Source organism: Schistocerca serialis, chromosome 1, assembly GCF_023864345.2.
Source record: "Schistocerca serialis cubense isolate TAMUIC-IGC-003099 chromosome 1, iqSchSeri2.2, whole genome shotgun sequence".
Taxonomy (NCBI): Eukaryota; Metazoa; Arthropoda; class Insecta; order Orthoptera; family Acrididae; genus Schistocerca; species Schistocerca serialis.
Window position 1 is genome coordinate 832,749,144 of NC_064638.1, and position 25,392 is coordinate 832,774,535.

At 37.2% G+C, this 25,392-nt stretch overlaps 1 protein-coding gene across 1 annotated transcript in view; it reads left to right on the forward strand.

Annotated features, from left to right (window-relative positions):
• Positions 1-25,392, forward strand: part of LOC126484820 (thyrotropin-releasing hormone-degrading ectoenzyme-like) — a 297,846-nt gene that overhangs the window by 261,723 nt on the left and 10,731 nt on the right. The window contains exons 17-18 of the mRNA XM_050108419.1: positions 3,965-4,093; positions 10,735-10,816. Of these exons, the coding sequence (XP_049964376.1) occupies positions 3,965-4,093; positions 10,735-10,816 (211 nt within the window). The remainder of the gene's footprint in view (positions 1-3,964; positions 4,094-10,734; positions 10,817-25,392) is intronic.

A 25,392-nucleotide genomic window follows, 5' to 3' on the forward strand; every position in this document is an offset into this window, starting at 1 on the left:
CCTGCTATGAAATGAAATGGCACCCCAGACCATCACTCCTGGTTGTCAGGCTGTAGGGTCATACCCAGCATCATACACAGGTTAAGTCAACTCTGTGACGAAAATGGTTGTAGATTCCTTGACCTATGCTATGAGGTGGAAGGTTGTAGGGTGCCCCTAGATAGATAGGGGGTGCACTACACACATGGAGCAGCTGCACAGGTAGCACAGTACTTCAGGTGTGTACATGGGGGTTTTTTAGTTTGGGTTCACCACCATGGCCTGAAAAATTACGGGTTCATAACACTGATGTTGGTGTACCAATTGTAAAAATTATTAGTTAGCCTAAACAGGTAATTCCGAAGGATTTAAATATGCTAAATCTCTTGTTAATAAATTGTTGAAGTATCTGTAGCAAGATCCCCGAGTTACTCTCTGAAATAAACTGTAGTAATGCCAATATTGTATTAGGTGCCGAAAGCTGGTTGAAACCAGACATAAATAGCAGTGAAATTTTGAACTCAGACTGGACAATGTTTACAAAGGATAGGACTGATGCTATGGGAGGTGGTGTGTTCATTGCAGTTAAAAGCTGTTTAAATGCAGTTGAGATTGATACTGGGACAGACTGTGAAATAGTCTGGATAAAGCTGTCAATCAGACAAGGAGTGACCATTGTATTAGGATGTTTTTATAGATCACCAGCATCCACAACAAACATCACAGAATGTTTCAGGGGAAGTCTTGAGTACATAGGAAATAATATCCAAATTATTCATTAGTTATCGGTGGAGACTTCTATCTAGTGTCCATTGACTGGGAAAATTGCATATTTATCACAGGGGGCAGAAGCAAAGACTCGTGTGAATTTATTATAGGAGCACTTTCAACATACAACCTTGAGCAATTGATTAGAAAACCAACTCGAGATGGGAACATAATAGATATCTTGGCGGCAAAGAGACCTCATCTTTTTGAGGAAGTTAATCTAGAAGAAGGTATTAGTGACCATAATGTCATTTTGGCTTTTATGTCAGTGGAAGTCAGAAAAAAAAAAACAACAAAGAAAAAGTGTAGAGTTTTCTTATTTGGGAAAGCAAACAAAAGTGTCATTAATGAATATCTTCACAGTCACCTCTAAGCATTCACCGCGGGACGCAAAGATACTGAGCATCTTTGTTCGGAATTTAAAGGTATTGTCCACCACGTGCTAGAGATGTATGTGCCTAGTAAAAATATAGGGGAGGGAAAGGATCCACCTTGGTTCTACAAACATATTAGGAAGTTGCTGAGACAGCAGAGAATTTTGCACAGTCGTTTTAAAAGTAGTCACTGCCCCGCTGACAAACAGAAATTATGTGAAATGAAAGTAGCTGTCAAAAGGTCACTGAGAGATTCTTTTAATGAATTTGAAAGCAATATTTTATCTGCAGATTCTACAAATAACCCCAAAAAATTTTGGTCATACATAAAATCTATGAACGCTACAAATAATTCAATACCTTTGCTTCCTGACAGTACGGTTAATGTAACAGATGATGATGAACAGAAGGCTGAAATTCTAAACCTAGCTTTCAAAAGCTGATTTACAGTAGAGGACTGAAGCACCATTCCCCCTTTCAATTACTGAACAAAGGCAAGGATGGCTGACATAGTGTTTAGTGTATCTGGGATTGTAAAACAGTTAAGATCCTTAGACACTAGGAAAGCATCTGGACCAGATAGTATCCCTGTAAGATTTTATGTTGACTATGCTACAAATATAGCACCATTCTTATCCATCATCTATCTGAGATGAAGGCCTAGATCACAGCAGTCTATAAAAATGGTAGAAAATTGGATGCACATAATTACTGGCCGACTTCACTGACATCAATTTGTTGTAGAATTATGTAACATATGTTGTGTTCAGACATAATGACCTTTCTAGACTCTGAGAAGCTCATCTGCAGAAACCAGCATGGTTTTAGGAAACAGCAGTCATGTGAGACACAGATGGCCCTCTTTGTGCATCATATACAACAGGCTCTAGATACTGGCTCCCAGGTTGATGCCATATTCCTTGACTTTCGAAAGGCATTTGACTCAGTTCCACACTGTCGCTTGCTCCAAAAAGTTATAGTCTATCCAATGACTATGCAGTGTGATAGAAAATTTTCTAACAGACAGGAGAGCAGTATGTGGTCCTGAATGGCGGGACTTCAACAAAAACAAGCGTAACATCAGGTGTGCCTCAGGGCAGTGTAATAAATCTGCTGCTTTTTACGAATTACATAAACCATCTGGTCGATGATACTGACAGTGGCATTAGACTGTTTGCCAATGATGCTGTAGTCTACAGGAAAGTAGGTTGATGGTACTGACAGTGGCATTAGACTGTTTGCCGATGATGCTGTAGTCTACAGGAAAGTAGGTTGATGGTACTGATAGTGGCATGAGACTGTTTGCCGATGATGCTGAAGTCTACAGGAAAGTAGTATCGCATGAAAGTTGTGAACAAATCAATGAGGATTTGCAGAAAGTAAATGCTTGGTCTAATGACTGATGACTGGCAGCTATCTCTCTGTATTATTAAGTGTAGCCTACTGTGTATAACAAAGCAAAAATCCCCATTAGTGTATGATTACAAAATAAATGCCCAGTCTTTGGAAGTGGTAACATCCATCAAGTATCTAGGTGTGACTATTCAAAATGATCTCAAATGGAATGATCAGATTACACAAGTAATGGGTAAGGTGAACTCTAGATTGTGGTTTACTGGTAGAAACCTCAAGCGATGCTGTCCTTCAACAAAGGAAATTGCTTACAATACTTTAGTTTGTCCAGTCTTAGAGTAGTGTTCATCTGTATGGGACCCTTACCAGTTGGGTCTGATTCAAGAGATTGAGTGGGTCCAAGGAAGAGTGGCAAGATTCATGACTGGTACATTTAGTCATCGTGAGAGTGCAACAAATCTCATAGAAAATTTGAAGTGGGACACACTTGCAGATAGATGACGTGCCAAATGGAAGGGGCTGCTCACTAAATTCCAAAATCCAACTGCACCAAGGATGTAGAGCATATATATCACCAACTTTCATATCTTGCAATGGTCACCATTCAAAGACAAGGGAATATAGAGCTCATACTGAGGTGTTCAGTCATTCTTCCCTTGAGCGATCCGCAAGTGGAACAGAGGGGGAGAAATATGACTTTGGTGCGAATAGTGCCCTCTGCCACACACTGCTTGGTGGCTAGCAGAGAGTATATGTAGATGTAGAACAGTCAAGTTGGTATCCCAACACTGTCTGGAATGTCTCTAGATGTGTTGTCAACCTGGAATCTCATCAAGTGGAGTAGAATTATCTTCAGTAATGAGTCCCATTTCAAATTAATCCCCAACAACCAGCAATGGTGCATTGTTCCCATGCACTCCACATTCACAGTACAGATTGTTGTAGTATTTTCCCCCCCTTCAAATGCAGTAGATCAATTACTGTATGATACTCCACTTCACTTTGGCTCCTATAGTAGCATAGTATGGCACTTTGAGGTGTGGATTTTAGTGTGTACCAGGACACACAAACAAATTTAATTACATAACTTTATTTCTTGAGGCAATAATTAAAACATTATGACTATGCATTGTGTATGATTACAAATGGAATATACAATGAACTGGGCGCGAGTAAGAGATAGATCACATTTTCAAAACTGTGATGAAGAGGATAATATCAGAAGTCTGAATACTCAAGATGATTATCATATTTTTGATAGATCAAAATACAAGAGCTTAGTTAGGATGTCATTACAGAAAGTGTTTCTGCAGCACTTCATGACCCAGAAAAGGCTGGATTGTTATGGAACTTGAGAATTATTCATATGTAATATGTTATGTCTTAACACTGGAAATTGCTCTAATTAATTATGATACCTTACATAATATTCCACAGCTAAAACATTAATGTGCATGTTACTTTTGTGCTGATATTTTGTGATTTCGCAGATTGCTGGATGCTGTTGTGCTGAATAACTCACTGTGTGATGAAGACATTCTAGATGTAATCAACAAGATTGGTGATCCCTATCTGTTGTTCAACTTTATGTCATACAATTGGTCTGAAATTAAAGAGAAGTAAGTAACATGAAAATATTTATCTCCATAATGCTGATCTGTGTAGATTTCCAGTAATGTGTTTGCTTTGTGACATCATTTTGCCAGTTTTTGCTACTGAGAAACTGTGGTAAAAGGTGACAACACCATTCACAAAAAGTAGCTGATGCCTCTCTTGGCCAGACATGTAATGCGTCTTCCGTCCTTTCTTTCTTTCTTTTTCCCTTCTTTTTTTAAAAAAAAAAAAAAAAAAAAAAAAAAATGCATTTTCTCTGGACAAAAGTTGTTTAACAGAATTACTGGAAGGTGTCACGCATGATCAAAGGATATTTTTGACTAATGTTTCATTAAAGCTCTTTCTCAAGAAACTTCCTATCTCAATTATCGCTTACAAATTGAATATGAACTCTACTGAAGAACTTTCAATTGTTGTTTAGGAATGTTTCCTGAACAGTTTGGCTGGAAGTAAGAAAACGTTTAGAGTTTAACGAAGTTTAGAGTTTATCATCCTGCTGGGGAGGAGGCCATTAGAGATGGGTCACAAGCTCAGTCTCATAAAAAATGGAGAGGGATATCAGCCAGAGATAAATGCAAATGTGCCCCAGATAGCACAGTAAGCCGGATTCAAACTTGTTTCCAGATGTAAAGTTCAAGTATATAAGCTTGATCAAAGCTTGAAACAAACATCAAAGTTGGCAGAGTTCAAGCTATATTTCAAGCTTGACTTATCAAGTTTGGCTCCAGCTGTATCTACACACGTGGAATACAGCCTGGTATTTACAGCTTGTTTTAAGCTACATAATTATTAATCTGAATTTATTGAACCTAACTAATTAAATAAATACCAGAATGGAAATGGTGTGAAAAAAATTATCAAGATATGTATGTTTAAATTTTTTATTTTCAAAGTGTTTAAAATTGTTTTATTTTAAAATTTAATTATTCTGAAGCCCCTCCGGCCCCAGCACACAGACCAGAGCAGGATCAATTATCGCTGACTTCTGCCGGTATAATGATCCTGTAAAACATAAAAGAAAATGTTAGCCATACCTAAACATAAAAAATATAAAAAGTTTAAACTGATCAACCTAAATATAATTTATGCCCCAGATTAGCAAAATAACTTCAAACTCACTGATGCAGTAAAAATCATTAACTAGTATAAACGTCACTGAGTAAGCAGTTGCTTCTGGTGACTTTATTCCAAAGAGTTTTTAAAGTAATTTGAAATAACTTTTTGTTTGAAATTTTTAAAGTAAAGATGATATTTGGGTAATTTTGCGATGACTTCATGAAGAAGCCACACGTCACTATTTCTAACAGTTTCAGGGCCATTTAAACTGAATTTTAAAGAAACAATTACTTGAAATCATATACACCTCATACTGTAAGCTTATAAGGAAACTACGGTTTAGAAAAATGTAGACATTTTATTCTATCCACAATTATTTTTTGGTGAGTAAAACTGAATCAAAATGAAATAAAAGATGAAATCGAAATGAATTTAAGAAATTACCAGTTCAGTGGAACTGAAATGTAAAAGAACAAAAAATGTTCTCCTTGTCATACTTTAATATTGCCTTTTTTTAGATTTCAGCCACATTACAAATAACAATAAAATTAAAAAGTACCTGTAGGCCTTGCAGTATTATTTCACCTAGGGAACAACAAAATTAAGAGCAGATGAAGAGCAGTCAAAGCTATGTAAATAAAAAAGACTGACACCTATGTAGTGACTGGTTCTTGAGCACTTTTTCCCGTTCACCATGTCATTACTATTTGTATTCGCAAAGACACTTTTCACACTTCACGATTATTCATTCATGGTGTGACACACGCGAGTACTTACAAGTAAACAAACGTAATAGGGCGATATATATAAAAAGGCGAGATTTTAGAAAGGTAAAATAACATTAAGTTTTAATTTAGTGGTGCTGAACAACTTGTAATATGTATTCTTAGCTGGTAATCCATTTCACTTTCATCCAGGCTCAATTTTTCTACATAAAAGAATATGATATTTCTTTACGTTACGTAATAACATTTAACATTTGTAATATTAACGTACCACTAGAGAAAAATGCACCAACGTATACACTATATATAATACACTAATATGTATGTAATACACTATATATCTTCTTCAGACCCAGTGTAGCTGTAAGGTAGGGGACGCCACACACTTTCCGAACTATTTTCCAGTATAAAACAAACTTCACAACAGTCAACAATCATTAACGCGCGTCACAAAAGTAAAATGGCCGTAAACCTAGCAGAGTCACTGCAAGGCTTATAAACGCTTGTGGTGCTTCCCGTGGACACCTATGGAAGCTATGCTGCGTGCGCATCTGCTGTACAGCCTTCCAGGGAAATTACAGTTTATTTCAAGCTTGGGAAAATTATTTTAATTCAAGCTAAATTTTTACAGCTTGATGTAAACTGAGTAACAGGTTGATTTTTCAATCTTGAATTTTCAACTGAACCTAAACTCAATATCCGCCTTGAAATAAGCTGTGTAACAGGTTGATTTTTCAATCTTGAATTTTCAACTGAACCTAAACTCAATATCCACCTTGAAATAAGCTTGAGTGCTAGCTGGGGCAGTTACGAGCTGCCTCTGACTTCGTGTGAAATATTGTCCTAATATGAAATGTAGCCAGTTTGAAATGTAAACTTTTCAATTAATTCCCCATCTGTCTGGACTCAAATTTCACCCTAGGTCAACATTGACAATAACAACACATTATACATTACAAATTATTGTACACTTATCTCTCTTGAAGGACATGTTCCATCTACATCTGAAGGTGATTCTGCAGCCATGTCTGCACTGGGTTACCAAAATACGGATGCCCAAATTTGGGCACTGTGTCTTAAACAGACATAAGGAGCCCATAGTTTTTTACATCTCATTCCCAAAAATGTGATGTTGATATGTTACCAGGGCCAGGCTCAAGGAGAATGAAAGCCAAAGTTTTAAATTTCACATTCAAGAAATTGTTCACATAGGAGAATCATACAAATATACCATCATTTGACCATTGGACAGATTATCATATGAACGATATAGTAATAAGCATTCGTGCATAGAGAAACAACTGAAAGATTTGAAATAAATAACTCACCAGATCTGGATGCAATCCTAGTTTGGTTTTACAAAGAAAAATCTATGGCATTGCATTTATCATGAATCTCTTGCCCAGCACAAAGTCCCGAGCAACTGGAAAAAAGTGCAAGAGACTCCAGTATATAAGAAGAATAAAATAATGGACCCACCAATGTCCCTAACTTTGGTTTGCTGCAGAATCCTCACACGTTCTCAGTTGGAATATAATACACTTTCTTGATATTGAGAAGCTTATGTCCACAAATCAGCATGGTTTTAGAAAGCATCACTTGTGCAAACCTCAGCTTGCCCTTTTCTCACATGATGTACTGCAAACAATGGATGAAGGGCAACAGGCCTGTTTCCATTTCTAGATTTCTCAAAAGCATTTAACACGGTGCCCCACTGCAGGTTGTTAGCAAAGGTAAAGCATACAGAATAAGTTTACAGATATATGAATGGCTTGAAGACTCTATAAGTAACAGAACCCAGTATGTTGTCCTCAATGGCAAATGTTCATCAGAGACAAGCGTATCATCAGGGATGCCCCAGGGAAGTGTGATAGGACCGCTGTTGTTTATATAGATAAATGAGTTGGGAGACAGGGTGAGCAGCAATCTGTGGTTGTTTGCGGATGATGCTGTGATGTATGGTAAGGTGTTGAATGTGATGTATGGTAAATTGTGAAAGTTGAGTGATTGTAGGAAGATACAAGATGACTTGGACAAAATTTCTAGTTGGTACGAAGAATGGCAGCTAGTTGTAAATGTGTAAAAATGTAAGTTAATGTGGATGAGCAGGAAGAACAAACCAGTAATGTTCGGTTATAGTATTACTAGCATCCTGCTTGACACTGTCAAAGTGTTTAAATACCTGGATGTAATATTGCAAAGCAATATGAAATCAAATGAGCATGTGAGAACAGTGGTGGGGAAGGCGAATGGTCGACTTTGGTTGATTTGGAGAGTTTTACAAAAGAGTAGTTCACCTGAAAAGGAGACTGCATATAGGATGCTGGTGCAACCTGTTCTTGAGTACTGCTCGAGTGTTTGGGATCCATACCATGTCAGATTGATTGAAGGTAGACATGAAAGCAACTTGGGTTACTATCAAGTCTTTGAATGAAGTACTTGGGAAATGGTTTTGAACTCATGACATCCAGGAATATATGGCACTGTATGACAATATCATTTATTTTTGAGAGATTCATATTGGGCCTGGAGATGGCACAGTGGAATGCCAAAACTGATAGCCAAAATAAAATAAAATAACATCTCAATTACACGGTGATTGGTGAATTTTATTGATAATTACTTGACAAGATGATGAGTCCTGTCAATGATGAATCAACAGAGAACATGTTAATGAGTCAAGATTTGCAGTCAAAATAAAATAAAATAACATCTCAATTACACAGCTATTGGTGAATTTCATTGATAGTTACTTGACAAGATCATGTCTCCTGTCCATGATGGATCAACAGAGAATATTAAAATGAGTCAAGATTTGCAGCAAAATTTTTCACAGGAATATCTCAAAATGTGTAGAAGTATTAGACGAAAATATGCCAGCTCAGCTTAACTATGGCTGCTTACATGATTTTGGCATTGCTTGGTGGCTGAAATAGTGGGAATTCCATAAACATATCTTTGTCAGGTATTTTTGCAGAAAGTTTCATTTTTAACAATGACAACTATCATCAGTGGTGGACTGAGGGGGGCAGAGAGGGTAGCCCATCCTGGGTCTATGATCCTGGAAGAGCCTCCAGATTTTGAGGACCACGATATTTCGAGCCCCTCCCAGGACCAGACAATTTTTAAAAAAATTCCGAACAACACCAAAATATGTTCAGTAAATAAAGGGCAGTTTGCAGTTAGAGGCCCCATACATATGCAAAATATAAACATATATATGTACTTAAAAACACAGATGACTTACCGAACAAAAGTGCTGGCAGGTCGATAGACACACAAACAAACACAAACACACACATGAAATTCAAGCTTTCGCAACAAACTGTTGCCTCATCAGGTATACTGGTTTTTGGCAGTTATCAATGGGTGTGTTTGGAATTCTTAGAATTTTTGTAAAAGTGTTGCTTGAAACTTAAAAACTTTAAAATGATAACCATTTGCCTGCTAGACGCAATTGTCCTACATGAAATGCTCTGGCTGTAGCACTGGAGAATCTGATAGAAATTTACAACTAATTTGATAAGGTGCATGTGTTGCAAGAAATAAAAAGGTATTATAGGCATCTACATAAAACTGAGACAAGTGTGGACACTGCCTGATGGACAGCCAGAAAAATACTTCAAATTATAATTAAATGGAACTACAGTGAATCACTCCCTCATACACTACACACCTTTCTATACTTCTTTATCATTTGTGTCTCAGTTGTTCTAAACTGAAACTACTAAAAAAATTATCTTTGCTATTGGATAAATCAAGACTGACTAGCTATTCTGTCCATTTTATCAAATAAAAGAAAAATCTAAAATAAAATATATTTCAAAGGTGCTATTGTGAATTTCAGCAAAATAAAGGCACAAGACCATATACTATAATCATATCAACAATAGCTATATCTAGTTTCAAGGTTATGAAAATAAAGTATAATTGTACACGCTTTGTTTCCAGACTAATAAAATAAAAGGTAATTTTCTCATTCTATTCTTTATTATTTATTTGCACTCGACCTGATGGTTGCTGTGCTAAAAGCTGCTCACCTATATCTTTAAGTGAGTATACGACGTTTGTTCAAAAAATTCCAGAACTTTTTCCACAAAATTTTTCTAGGCATATCTTTTACTTACTGTATATGGTATCCTTCAAAATACTCTGCTCCACAATTGACGCACTGCTTCCAATGCCGTTTCCACTTCCGGAAGCAGTCTTGGTATGCCTCTTGCTGGATCATGTGAATTTCGTCTGCAAATTTTCATTTATCTCATCTGTCATTGCAAATCTTTGTCCTTTCAATGGGGTTTTCAACTTTAGAAATTAAAAACTGTCTCAAGGGGTCAGATCTGGTTAGAGTGGAGGATGAGACAGCACAGTGATATTGGTTCTTGTGCAATAGTCACACACCAATAGGGATGAATGTCCAGGTGTTGCATCAGCAAGAGCCATGAATTGTCTCACCACATTGCACATTGCAGGCTATTTCATTTTGACATTTTCTTGCAGGTGTTGCAACATGTGCCAATACTAGCCCCTTTAGATACTATTGTTTCCCAAAATGTTGTCCCTATATCTTCAACTGTTTATGAAATATTTAAGGGTACACTTTATGTGCAGTGTCCTGTGTGATTATGTGGTGCATTATTTCAAATTAATAACAATAAATATTCAAAATTGTTGGTAGCAGTGCACACTTTATTCTTTTATCCTCCAGAGCTACATTTCAGTATGTGTCCTTATGTATTGTGGAAATTTGTAATTTTTAATTGGATTAAAGTGAGCAAATAATATGACAAAAACTAAAGTGGATATAATATTGTGTGTATCTTACTGAGTTGCACACTGACAATATTCTCCTTCATTTATTCCAGGTACGAGCATAAACCAGATATAATGGAAAAGCTTGTCAGTGAAATTACATCGAAGTTTGTTACATCTGATGGATATGATCTCGTAAGTAGAAATACTAAGTAAGAACCATTTAAAGAATGACATAAGTTTCAGCCACATCAGTTTCCTTTATTAAATTCAACAGCTGAAAAATGCTCCTGTCAGAGCAAATGAAAGGCAAATATGCTCCTCTATACAAGACTCACTGAAAAGTGGGGAACCAACTGCCTTAATCCTCATCCCAGACCCCACAAGCTTATGTATGGTCTCCATTCTTCCTTTTCATTTCCACTGCCTCCTCTTTCTTTTGGTCCCACTACTATATCTCTAGCAATATTTCCTTCTCTTTTACTGCTACTGTAGCTCACTGGCTATCACTGTCTCCTCTTTCTGTGGCTCCCAGCGCTACTGTCTTCATTCATCTCTCTTCCCCTTTTACTGTCACTTTCTCTCCCACCATCACTGTCTTCTCTCCATTTCTCTTACACTGGCACTGTCTCCTCTCTCTGCCATCATCTCTGTCTCTTTGATACACTCTTTCAGCACAAAAAAGTGTGAATATGTTCGCATATTAAAATTTTTGGTGAGAAAGGGAGCCTACTGGTTCTCTACTTTTCTGTAGGACTCTTTAAAGAAGTAGCATACAGAGGGGTCAAAAAAAATGTATCCACTGTTTAAAAGTCCATAATTTGCAAACTAATTGACAGAGTTCTCTCATTTTTAGTGAAAGTGTAGCTTAAAGTCCAACTTAAAGATATCACTGTAGGTGTTCGAAATAGTCACCATTAACATCCACACACAAACGATGCCACCGAACTGCAGCACGAACTACTGACTGCAACATGTTCAGTTGGATATTTGCACATGAATGTACGATGTATTCTCGAAGTTCATCCAATGTGCATGGCTTTTGTTGATAAATGATGTCCTTTAATGTTCCCCACAGGTAAAAGTCCGGAGGAGTTAGGTCTGGGGAATGTGTGGATACTCCACAGGACCTCTACAGCCTATCCATCTTCCTGGTAGATTTTTGTCGAGAGACGCCCTAACATTATTTTGGTAGTGGGCTGGGGCACCGTCTTGTTGAAAGTAAACTCATCCATCTCCATACAAGTCTCAGATGGCAGGTAAAATGGGTGTCTGAAGCTTCTGAAGGTACACCTCACCGGTAGCTGTCCTTCAATGAAGAATGGCCCAATCAAGCCCCGGTAAGACAACCCACACCACACATTTACTCCTGGCAAATTCACGGCTTTGTCTACATGGATGTTCGGATTTTTGGTGGCCCAGTAAATGCAATTGTGGCAATTTACTGTACCATTGAGTTTGAATTGTGCCTTATCAGACCACACAATCATCTCTGCAGACTCTTCATCGTTGCGCACCATGTTAGTAAACCACTCGCATTACCCCATTCTACGATCTGGGTCATCCTCCATAGCATGTAGCAATCGTGGGATGTAGCACTTCCACTTTGCTGTCTTCAAAATTCACTGAACACTTGAGCGACTCACTCCAGTTTCACGGGCACACTGTCTCATAGACTTCTGTGGTGAGTGAGTGAATTGTTGTAACACACGACGAGAGTTAGCTGGACTTGTTACTGTTACAGGTTGTCCAGATTGTTGTTTGTGTACATCTTTAACACAGCCTTCGGCTTCAAATTTGTCTCGAATGTGACGAATTATTAAACGTGTCAGTGGCTCTGTTTGATACTCATTTCCCCATTACTGTTGAACCTCATTAATGTTTTCGTACTTAAAATACCACTTCAAAACTGACTTCCTTTCATCAAATGTAAGCCTTGTGCCAGCCATGTTTACTCGTGTAACTAGGTGCAACTAAGAAAACAAAAACACTGACTATCTGGCGACTGTCATCAGACAAAACAAAACAATGCCAAACAACGCTTGTGTGGCGATTGCCGGAACTACAAACTATTACACTACCAAAGATGAGACAATTCTGTCAATTAGTTTGCCAGTTATGAACTTTTAAACAGTGGATACTTTTTTTTGACCCCCCTGTATTTGCCTTTTTTGTGTTCTGACAGGAGCATTTTTCAGCTGGTTCCCTTCCTTATCTGTTACAGCAGAGTTTGCTGCTTATATAAAATGAATTCTGTAGCTCAGGAAAGTTTTGGCAGTTTATTTATATACTTCAACATATTTACATACTTTGACACATATAATCAACAAATGTGTATGTATAATATAAAGTTAATGCAATGCAAGTTCACTTCGGACAACATTTCTAGGCTACTCCTACAGTATACAGTATACCATCGACTAATTTACAGGTCAAGACGGACATAGATGTGTATGCGCCAATTATACAGAGACAGAGCCTCATAAGATTTATTGGTCAAAAAAGGCAACTAAAAGCATAAGTTGGTGTCCACTACCTCAATTAAAACTAAATTTATGCTTGAAGTAACTTTGAACCTCTGGATCTCAGTAACGCTAAACTATACCAAGAAAAGGTTTAAGGTTCTCCCATTATCTTAAACACGTATGGTCAAAATTTTGATGATTTGTCATGAATAGAAATTATAGAAGTGGCTATCCCCAAAATTGCTGCTTTTGGTATCCAAAAATCATGGTTTTTCGGGTTTATCACAAGAACTGCCCATGAACAAACCATTTAAGGTCGATCCTATACCATATCTAATGCAAAAAAACACACTGATTTTCTTAGTTTGCCTGGACTGGAGAAAATGAGTAATGTTTAATGTTAACCCTGTAGTGTAGGATAGCTACAGTATGCCCAAGCACTCAAATAGTCACTAGGCCAAGGGCTATTCAAAACAGTTGACAGCTTTATCTCTCTGATCAGTAGAACCTCCAAAATCACATTTCTGCGCGCAGCTTTTTGGAACATACTGCTACCGTGCATTGATGTGCGCATGCTGATAATCTGTGGTTGCAATCTCATATAATGTAAATGTTTAATAATGGAAAATACAGAATGGAATCATGGCAGTATTATGAAAAGGATAGCAGAATTTTTGTTGTGCCTCTCTGTGACTCAATTCTCCTCTATATAGTGAGTAGCAATCTATCCTTTTCATAACATTGTCAGGAACATTTAATAGATATATGTATGCCTAGATTGTCACACTATAGCAGGACTGGACAAAAATCTTACTATTCAGTGCAAAATGTTGATCATGGCACTCAAAGTTAGATCTGATTCTTTTGCACTGAAGCTGACAGTGATAGATATGAAGCATAAAAGTGAAAACAGAAGATTGTTCATTTTTATCCATTTTTTACCAGTGAAGAACAATGAACAAAGTAATTTCTGTTCTTCATAATCAGTTTCGTCTATGTTGGTACAGGAGGGTATTATTTGCTGCTTTGACTTGTCCCCTCCCACAGTTGTTCCTTTCTTCCAATGAGGTTCCTCCTTTCTTCTGACCAAATTTTGTTTGCTTTCTTTCTTTGTTTTTCCTGGAATCCCATGAACATCCATCTGTTGGAGAATACTAGAGCATAATCTGAGCTCAAACATAATGAAGTATCTTGAACAGACTGATCTCCTCAGCATGGACTCTGAAAACATAAATCACACATTCTTACATGACATCCTGGAAGCTGTGGATCAAGACAGTCAGGTAAATGCTGCATTTCTTGACTTACAAAATGCATTTGACTCACTACCACATATATGTTTACTGTCAAAAGTATTCTCATATGCTATACCAGAATGAAAAATGCTCCTTTCATAGCACAGAAATGGTGAATATGTCCTAGGCAGAGATTAGACTGTAAAACATGGAAAATGACTTTAAAACTTATCTGGCAGCTGCTTCAGAGATATTTCAATCAAACCACATGAAATATTCACACTTTTTTACTTATTAGTATTTACTCATGTCATGTAATATAATGCATTGTGTCAATGAAGTAATTTGATACATGTTGCCATGTTGTATAATATGACACATACCTCCATGTCAGCCAACACAGCATTTGTCACGTCGAGCAATAAGACACAATGGGTCATTAATAATTGGGATGCATGCATCCCCACTCTGAGATTACCTCATCTACACCTACATGGACACTCTGCAAACCACATTTAAGTGCCTGGCAAAGTGTTAATCAAACCACCTTCACAATAATTCTCTATTATTCCAACCTTGTACAGTGTGTGCAAAAATGAACATCTATACCTTCTGGTGCAAGTTCTGATTTCCCTTATTTTATTACGGTGATCATTTCTCTGTATGGAGGCTGTTGTCAACAAAATATTTCTGTATTTGGAGGAGAAAGTTGGTGATAGAAATTTCATGAGAAGATTCTGCCGCAGCAAAAAACGCCTATGTTATAATGATGTTCACCCCAAATCCTGTGTCATTTCAGTGACACTCTCTCCCCTATTTCACGATAATACAAAACATGCTGCCCTTTGTGAACTTTCTGGATGTACTCCATCAATCCTATCTGGTTACGATCCCACACAATGCAGCAGTATTCTAAAAGAGGATGGACAAGCGTAGTCTCTTTAGTCAACCTGTTAGATTTTCTAAAAGAGTCTTGGCAATAAAACTCAGCCTTTGGTTAGCGTTCCCCACAGCATTTTCTATGTCTTCTTTCCAATTTAAGTTATTTGTAATTTATTTGTAATTGCAATTCCTAGGTATTTAGTTGAATTTATGGCCTTTAGGTTTGACTGATTTATTATGTAACCAAAGTTTAACAGACTCCTTTTAGCACTCATGCGGATGATCTCACACTTTTTGTTATTTAGGGTCAATTACCAATTTTCCAACCATTTAGATATCTTTTCTAAATCATTTTGCAACTTGTTTTGATTTTCTGACGACTTTACTGGTCAATAAATGACAGCATCATCTGCAAACAACCTACAAAGGCTGCTCATATTGTCTCCTATATCATTTATACAGATAAGGAACAGCAAAGGGCCTATAACACTACCTTGGGGAACGCCAGAATCACTTGAATAGGTATATTTTTCGTTTATTTTTGGAAGATTTGGGGTTACAAGATGCAATCTCCTTTTGACAATCCTGTGTTCTCTAATCACTGCATCCGTTTTGATGCTCATAATTAGCTCATTTACTATTCGTGTGGGCTTATGAACTAACTGCTCAAAATAACTTTTAGAGAATGCACTTAGCACTATTTTGGATGCTATTTTATGTGTACCTCTGGAATTAAACATTCCCAACATAACGAGGGTAAATTAATGTCACATAAGTGTTTGAAATCAAACTCAAGTTTTCTTTGAACTTTTCAGCAATTGTATCATCTGAATTGGAAGGTCAGTAAAAGGATCCAATTATTATTTTATTCTGGTTCCCAAGAATGACCTCTGCCATACTAACTCGCAGTAACTATCTACTTCAATTTCATGACAAGCTAAACTATTTCAAACAGCAACAAACATGCTTATTCTTTCAGAATACTGTTAGGTTCAATGCAAAAACGGAACTTCTCTCCACTTTTGGCCAGCTTTCAGTGCACTTTCTATTAGTGCCTGGACCTCTGGTACTTTCCCAGTACAGCTACAACAATTTACAACTGTTAAACCAATAGTTACTGTATTTATGTTCTTTGTTTACATTCTTCCAGTATTCAGCCTGCACCTTTTGTGACTGAAGCCGTTTTTGTTTTTTCCTGAGAACCCCTAACCTAAAAAAACACCCAGTCTACACCCCCTGCTACCTGTGTAGCCACTCCTGCATGTAGTTGACTCCTGACCCATTCAGCGGAACAGAACCCTATGGCTCAAGTCAAGGAAGCTGCGACCTACACAGTCACAGAACCATCTGAGCCTCTGATTTGGACTCTCCAATTGGCTCTGTACCAGAAGTCCACAATCAGTTCTGTCGACTATGCTGCAAAGGGTGAACTCTGCTTTCATCTCACAAGCAAGACTGGTAGCATTTACCACTTCTGTGAGCTGCTCGAAACCAGAGAGAATCTCTTACGATTCAAAGCAACACACATCATTGGTACTAATATGAGCCATCACTCATAGTTGGCTGTGCCCTGTTCTCTCCATGGCATCCGGAAGGACCCGTTCCATGTCTGGAAAGACTTCACCTGGTATGCACATGGAGTGCACATTGGCTTTCTTCCCCTTCCTGGCAGCCATGTCCCTAAGGAGCCCAAAGCACGCCTGACATTGACGCTTCCAACTACCAATGATTCCATCCTCTGTGATTGCCTGGATGTTGCATGCTGAAAGGTTTCCTCTGACACAGGACAGGCAACTGCATCTGGCTGAGTGACAGTGTCAGCCACAGACAGTATCTGGAATCTGTTTGTTAGACTAACTGGGAATGCCTTATGTGTGGCCCCCTAGGAAGTCTTTTGCTGCTGGCCATGCACCTAGGTGACCTCCCACTCAACCTCAGTGTGGGCAGTAACTGGGCTGGCCACGAGTGAGGACTGATCAGAGGGCTCTGACATGCTGGAAGTCTGTTGGATACCCACGTCTGGCCCACAACAGTGGTGCCCATCCACTGTAGCTTCAGGCTGTGTAACCAAAGCCATCACAGCCTGGAGTTGAGAGCTAAGTGTCACCAACTCTTCTTGCATCCATACTCAACAATCATAGTCCCTACCCATAGTAAAGACTGTGGAAAACTGAACCACCCAGACAAACGGACGACTATCGACATGTGCAGCGGAATTCTGCTGCAGACCCTGACAAAAGTGTAGGAACTGTATCTAATAAATTAGATTAACACACAGAGATTCAGAAACCAAACTACTGAAGCACTCAGTTGAGACTAAATAATTCGCCCCTATTGGGAACTTGTAATATGTCACAAACCTGGTTTACTTTCTGAAGCAAACAAAAATGCAAGAACTGTGTCTATTAGATATTAAAATAACACGCAGAAACTCAAGAAACTAAACTATGAAAGCACGCAGATGAAATTGTACAACTTGCTCCTGGATAGGAGCTCGTAAAAGTCACAAAATTTGTTACTTCCCTGTTGTAGCTTCTATCTCGGCTGGTTGCAGCTGCCTGACTGGCTGACTAATGCCAATAAGCGATCACTACCTTTCAAAATAAATGAAAAAATGACTATTGACTCACTTTACATAACTCTCTTGTAAACCCTGACAAAAACACAAGAACTGTGTGTAAAAAATTAGGTTATAGATATAAAACTGCATCCACTATAGATATATCTCCACTCTTAGATACTTCCTGCTGTACATGCATCCCACTCAAACAGCACATAAATTTGTGTCTACTTGTGCTTATACCCTTCACCATACATGTAACAAGGACAGGCTTTGTGGAATAAATGGTCCTCTTGCAGAAAAAAGCAACATCCCCTATCCCACCCAGAAATTAAAAAAAAAAAAAAAAAATGTTTTAGCATTCTCCAGGAACAAATTCACCACCAAAAATTTCATCACCCCAGAAAAACCTTCTAGCTATTACAAGTATGCACTTCATCCATATGATAAATTATACAAGTATATTGATTATTAGTGCTGATGAATCTTCTAGATCAGGGATCGGAAAGTAATTTTAGGTGGGGTCCGGATGCTTTTGAAAATTTTTGTAGAGGTCCAGAAGAAAAACCCCATATTCTTCACTATTTTTTATTTTTATGGTCCTCTATAAATAATATGAAATACAATAGATAGGCGTATTTGTTCTGAAAAATCCAGAAAAAAAAATATTCAGTGCTATTTTTTACTTTAATCTTCACTCACAAAATATGGAACACAATAGGTTTGCATATTTGAGTTAAAAAACCAATGGGAGAAATTACATTTGTGGTCTTGACCCAGTTTCATAAAATTAGGTTCAAGTTGGGTGGAGCTTATGTGAAAACTGTCTCCAAGTTGGAGGGCCTTTAATCTTGAGTGATACTTGTTCTTCAAAAAATTCATTTCTGAATATGTAACTTCACAAATATATGTGGAATCAAACATAGTAGCCAGGTATACAGACAATTTTTCGGCAATTTTTGTATTTTTCTGGGACATGTTTACTTCAAAATTCTTCAGTGGATGTAGTTTTATAGATTTGCAAAGAAATGTATTCCTGCAAGTCTATTATCTCCATTTTGAATAAAAGCTGTGAAAGGCAGAACAACTTCACAGCCACATCTGTCCATTCTGCCACTGGATAAACTATAAAAGGCAATTTTAAGAATTGCGACAGCTTCTCTGTCTGTGAAAAGTCTTCAAATCTTGCTGCAAATTCCTTCTTAAGATATGACATAAAATTTGAAAACATTGAAATGTCTGTTTGAGAATTATTTTTATATTCAAAAATTGTTGGAAAAGGAAAACATTCTTGACTTGCAGCATCTTTTTGAAAATTATTCAGCTTGCAACAGAAGGAAGACACGCTTTGTATCAGCTCACACATGAATCCCATTTCCTTGTAGCTTGGTGTTGGATGCATTTAAATGTTTCAGAATGTCTTTTGAGACAGCTACAGCTAGCATACTGTGTTCATTTGCTAGTAACTCCAAATGGTTTCTTGCTTCTTGTGGATCCAAGTTTCCTAAGAAGGATGTTATGTTTTCTTTTATTTACTGAAAATGTTCACTCACATAACCTTTACTTAGCCAAAGAACATTGTTGTACTGTAGTAAGTCAAAAAGCACCAAATAACAGTCAAAAACAAACTCTTTGAACTGTCCATGCAGAAGAGCAGAATGAGACCTCATAAAATTAATCAACTTGATCAATCTGTTCATAACTTTTTTCAGAGTACACTTAGTTTTCCACAAAGGGCTGCTTAGTGAATTATGCATTGCTAAGATAGTAGCCCAGGATTCTTATCTTGTTTTTCCTGATCTTCACTGGAGTCCTGTCAGTTGAAAGACATACCATTCTATCATAACTAATGTTTCATTTTGTCATAAAGTCATCAGAAGTCTTGCATAAATCTCCTCTGCAAGTCTTGCCTTTCAACGGCAATATTGTTAGCAATTCTGCCTAAATTGTCTATTTTCAATATCCAAAAATCACACAAAAATGGACATTTGTTCCTCATGAGTAATGTTGCATGATTCATCTAGTGCTATGGAGAATCAAGGCACCTTCTGCAGAAGTTCAAGCAAACAGCTTTTTTTGTCAGCAGCCAAAATTTCAGTCCTTCTTGTCTACAATGGAGTACCTTGAATTGCAGCAACAACATCCTTTTTTGTTTATCAGAGTCTGAAAATGGCTTCTGATGTTTATTAAGCACCAAACACACATGCATCACTGCTTCTGCATATAGAGCAAACTGGAAAGGCCGTGCTTTTCCTGTAAGAAGCTAGATATGCCTGGAGATTCTTTTGATGAGCTTCTCTACCCAGAGGAAAGTTTTTATGGAACTACTGATGTGTGACGAGGTACTTCATTGTCAAAGATCACCATCGATGAGTGAACTCACCCAAAGTTTCATTTAGTAGCTTTATGCTATCATTCTAGTTACAAGCACAAAATAGATGTTTAAATGAATATGACTCTTCAATTTAATAGAGGTTTCAGAGGTTGCCAGAGACAAAAAACAATTTAAAATTTCCTTGTTCATTAAATAAAATTATTGTGTTGTATTCGTATGTACAGAGCTTTGATGTGGATCAATGTAACATACTGTGCCAGTCGTCCAGACTGCTCCCATCTGCCACTGCTCTTCAGCGCACTCTCCTATGCTGCACAACATAGCAGTATATATTTAATTTACCTATAACTAACCATTAAGAATTCTAATTATTCAGCAGTAATTGTACACTACTACAAAAAAATTATAATGTGATGCTCAAATGATTTTTAATATACCAGAAAAATAGTCTTTAAATAATTTGAGTACAAAGTTTATACTTTCAAAATACCTTTGGCTGGCCAGATTTTGACCTTCTGCAATCCAGACCTAATTTAGCCTATAAATTACACGATGCACGTGTGCCAACAACTTACTCTAAGAGAGCTGCACTGGGAAAGTAGGATTAACATGTAAAAAAAAAAAGTCAAATGTGTCAAGATGTTTTGATTTAAATCCCTTTGTAGCTGCCAGATAAGTCAAAAAGCTAGGTCCCTTCTTCTACATCCCTAACTCTAACTCTGCCCAGGACACACTAGACTTTTTTGGGCTATGAGACGAGATTTTTGTTGACACAGGTGATGACTGAACCAGTATAGGTTTTTCTTATTGTCTTTCAAACTATGTTGCTTGAGCTTGACATCATTAGTCAGCTTCTCTACAGTTACCTGCCTAGTATGGTTGAATCTGTCCAGTGTGTTTTATGGTTTCTTTAGAGCATGCGAGCCTCTCCACCATGTCAGGGTCATATACTCACGGGAGGTTTTCTGTTTTATTTATTTTTATTTTTTATTATTTTTATTACTTTGTTTTATATTTTTCTAAATATTGTTTAATTTTCATTTTTTAAAAATTCTTTTGTATCATAGTTACATACATTTTACTCATGTATGAGACTGTATATGCAAACGTAAGGAAAATAACCATAAATACTTAATACAGTGCACAATATAAAATAATCTTGGACAGTTTTCAGCCTCTGGCTGGGTCTGTTTGGAACATAGGCCTCTCCATTGTCTTGTCTTGCCACCATCTCTCCATCTTCACCTTGGTCCAGTCTTCTCCTTTCTTCTGGATGCATTTCTCCACTTCTTTCACCCATGTGAATACAGTGCACAATTTAATAGCAAAAATACATAGAATACCGAACAGAATATAACTTACTGTGTGAAGTTTGTGATATTTTATGTAAATAGTTTACATGATGTAAATAAACTTACAATACAGCCTCAGTACATAAACTTACTTAGAAGATTCTGGGATAAATATGAGAAATTTTTCTTCCAAGGAAAATCCTGGGAATTTTTCACTGCTTCAGTTTTCAGTTATATTTTTGAAATGTTGACTGGTAAGAACAGATACTCTAACAAAGAATTTTGCTTTAGCCTGCTATGGCTGAATAATACTGCAGCAATAAAACAAGAGAATAACACCTAAATAAAACTTAAGTTGCAAAGAAAGTGCACCATTCACAACAACAAAACACAATGACATGCAAGCATTTGTCAACAGCAAAATGTATAAAAGACTTTAGGACAAACACTATGTAATACTTCACAACAAGAACTGCATTCCACAAGTGTGACTTCACTACTGTTTACATTTCTAACAGATCACGGGAAAATATTGCAAGTGGTGGTTTGATAGGCATTACTTTTGAAGTAAAATCCCTTTTACACTAAATGAATTATGTTACCCGTGGCAATGTGCAACGAATTTGAACAAATATTCCATAAATCTTGATAAGATTTCAAATTGAACCAGATCCTTTCATTTGTCTAAAGACAAAATTGCTGTTTTAAATAGATGTGAAGACTGACAACTTAGTTTAAATGTTCAAAAACATAAAATTGTGCACTCAAAAATGATAAAAAATGTATCCTATTACTGCAGTATCAATGATATCAGGCAACTCACATTAATGCTTGGGTGTAACAATCTGTAGTGATATGAAAGGGAACAATCTTATAAGCTCAGTCACAGGTAAAGCAGGCTGCTGACTTTCATTCACTTAGGATACTAGGAAAATGAAATAAATGCAGATTTGATTTCAAAACACTCACTCATGCACCCCATCCTAGAATATTGCTAAAATTTGAGAGATTCACAACAAACAGGACAAACTAGGGATATTTTACATATAAAGAGAAGGGCAGTTCTCTTACTTCCCTTTTTCTCTGCCATAAATGCTCATTGCTAGCCTAAGAAATGAGAGCCATCGATGCTTCAGTGTAATTATTATTGCAAGCACTTTTTCAACACAGGGCAATTGAAAAATCATATTTATCAAGTCGATTGTTTTCTTAAGATAAGTTGCATTTGCTGTAATTAAATCTTCTGTCATTAGATGGTACTACTGGGATACTAAGAGCAACAATATCCTCCACTATAATGTAGCAATTCTGTGAATGGTATTAAATCAGTGTAGGTAGACAGACATGTATCCTCTTCAGTAAGAAGTTTCAATGAGTGAGTTTTTCCTGCTATCCCTTATCTTATAAACATGTTTCAACATAAACACACGGTGCAGAGATGCCTGTCAATTCAAAATGAACACACTGATCATGCACCTTTGTAAACGCATTCAGTTGCAGGTAAAGAGTACTGCCATTCTAAGCATTTTGTGACCTGGGGCTCATACAAACAATAAATGAATTTTGTTTACAGGGTGGACACTTTTTTTGTTATACAGTACTTTAATTCTACATATGAGCACTTTGATTGTGTACAGAAATTGGAAATTTGTAGTAAGGTCTTATGGGACCAAACTGCAGAACTCATCAGTCTCTGAGCTTACGCACTACTTAAGCTAACTTAAACTAACTTACACTAAGGACAACACTCACACCCATGCTTGAGGAAGGACTTGAACTTCTGTCAGGTGGAGCCACGCAGACCGTGACAAGGCACCCTAGACTGCACAGCTACCCCACGCGGCTTGTGCACAGATTCCAAAAGTTAATGTAATTGCTATACCCCAGAAGGCACTACAAATTGTGCTGTGCTAAAGTCCCTACCTTAATTACTTGATGACTGTTTAATGGATTGTGACATGAATGACATTTTGGAAAGCTATTTCACACATTATTGATGTACTTGACTCTGGACTATTTGGATTTTTCTCTTGGTATGTTCCACATTTATGATGACCTGTCACAGACTGGTATTGTTAACTATATATTGATTACAGTGAACCCATATTTTCTGAGTTATAAAGAGTGTACTGCACTCTAGTGTGTGTAACAGTAATGATGCTGAAGTCATCTACAAACAGCAGGATAAGAGTATCAGAAATTATTATAAATTGCATATGGAAGTGTTCAGAAAGTGATGAAGATGTGCTTTCCTGCCACATTCAAGAACCAAAGGAACAACCATTAGTGCTTGGTAGATTTTTGGTCCTTTGTCTGCTACCAAGGAATGTCAAAACTTAATTGAATGTACACCAAAGGAACAACCATTAGTGCTTGGTAGATTTTTGGTCCTTTGTCTGCTACCAAGGAATGTCAAAACTTAATTGAATGTACAGTATATCAGTGGAATAGAATGGTTACACTTCAGTGGCAATGTAAACAGTGGAAATAATTGGATGTAATCACCCTAAAATCTATATCTCTGTATGAAAAAAAACTAGCACTGCTGGAGAATTTGTGTGTTGTGTGTCAATATATTGTGAAGCCTTTTCTCTTTGAATTCATAGTGGAGGCATCATTGCACAGTTTATTTCAGTTCTGGAAATCAGTCAACAAGTGAGAGTTGGTTTCAATTAAGGGGGCCAAATTTGTTAACCATCAAATCAAACTAGGTAGTGGTGCACAGTTGTTCAGTAACTGACCATTGCAAAATGATTGTTGGCCCCATATTCTCATGAACTCTCAACTTCTGATATGACAATTTCATCTTCACCCACATTCTGCAAACCAGTGTGAAGCACATGGCAGAAGATACTTCCACTGCACAATATATCATGGTTTCCCATTCTGTGTATATAAGAGCAGAGGGAGAATTGCTGCTTAAAGGACTCTGAGTGTCCTATAATTAGGCTAAGCTAGTCTTTGCAGGGCTTATTGAAGTGATACTTAAAAGAGCTGCAATATAATCCTAGATTTATCACATAATATAGGTTAATGAAACTTCATACATATTCTTTCCTGGGACAGTTGGCATTTGCTCCAAATGCTATCAGTTCATATTTTTCAGCTCTTTTGTGCTAATACCCAATGAGTCAAACAAACATGTTATCAAAGTTAAAATCTTCTGGACTGATAGGCCACATCATACTTCTTCTAAATGATAAACATTTCAACCCTTGTAGTGAGATATTCGACATGCTCTTGTGGTGTTCACTTTTGATTTAACACTGTCAAAAACCAGTGTTGCATTCTCTTATAAAGTGGGGAGTTCCTACACTTATGCTGGAGAAGTAAGAGTAATGGATAAATTCTTGTGGCTGCCATTGGTGGGTTATTATCATTGGATAGTAAGTGAAGTATTCCCATGCTAATGCCAAAGAAGGTGATTATTTCCTATATCTCTTGTGGCTACCATTGATGGGCCATTGCCAAAGGGATTTTTTGCACTTATGTTGGAGAAGAGTTATTGGCTAAAGTTCTCCCTGCAGCTATTCATGGGCCATTATCATTCAGCTGGAAACAAAACAGGCAGAGCAAAAGAGGGAAGTGTTTATCCAAAATATTATTGTCCACAGAAATGGCTTCCAGGGCATTGTTTGTTACTGCTCGCACACCGCAACTGTGTATTCACTTCCTTGATTGTGGGGAGCCATGATGTAGGAACCTACAGCCATCCTCTCTATTGAAGTTACATGCGCTCTTAGAAATTTCAATAGTTTCTCAGATTTTTTTTCTATAAATGTTGGTTTCCTTACTCAGCATATGTACATTAGTGAAATCAAGGCCACAGTTCTTGTGGCTGTTTGCATACTCTCAAAAATATACTTTAAACACTAAGTCACTCCACAAAGAGTGGGCACAAAATAACTTGGCCATACTTGCAAAGACAGCAGGGAGGACAATGATAGTGACTGGTGCCCCTTGTGAATGTCTACCACCCAGTAGGTGTGTCACAGGATGACA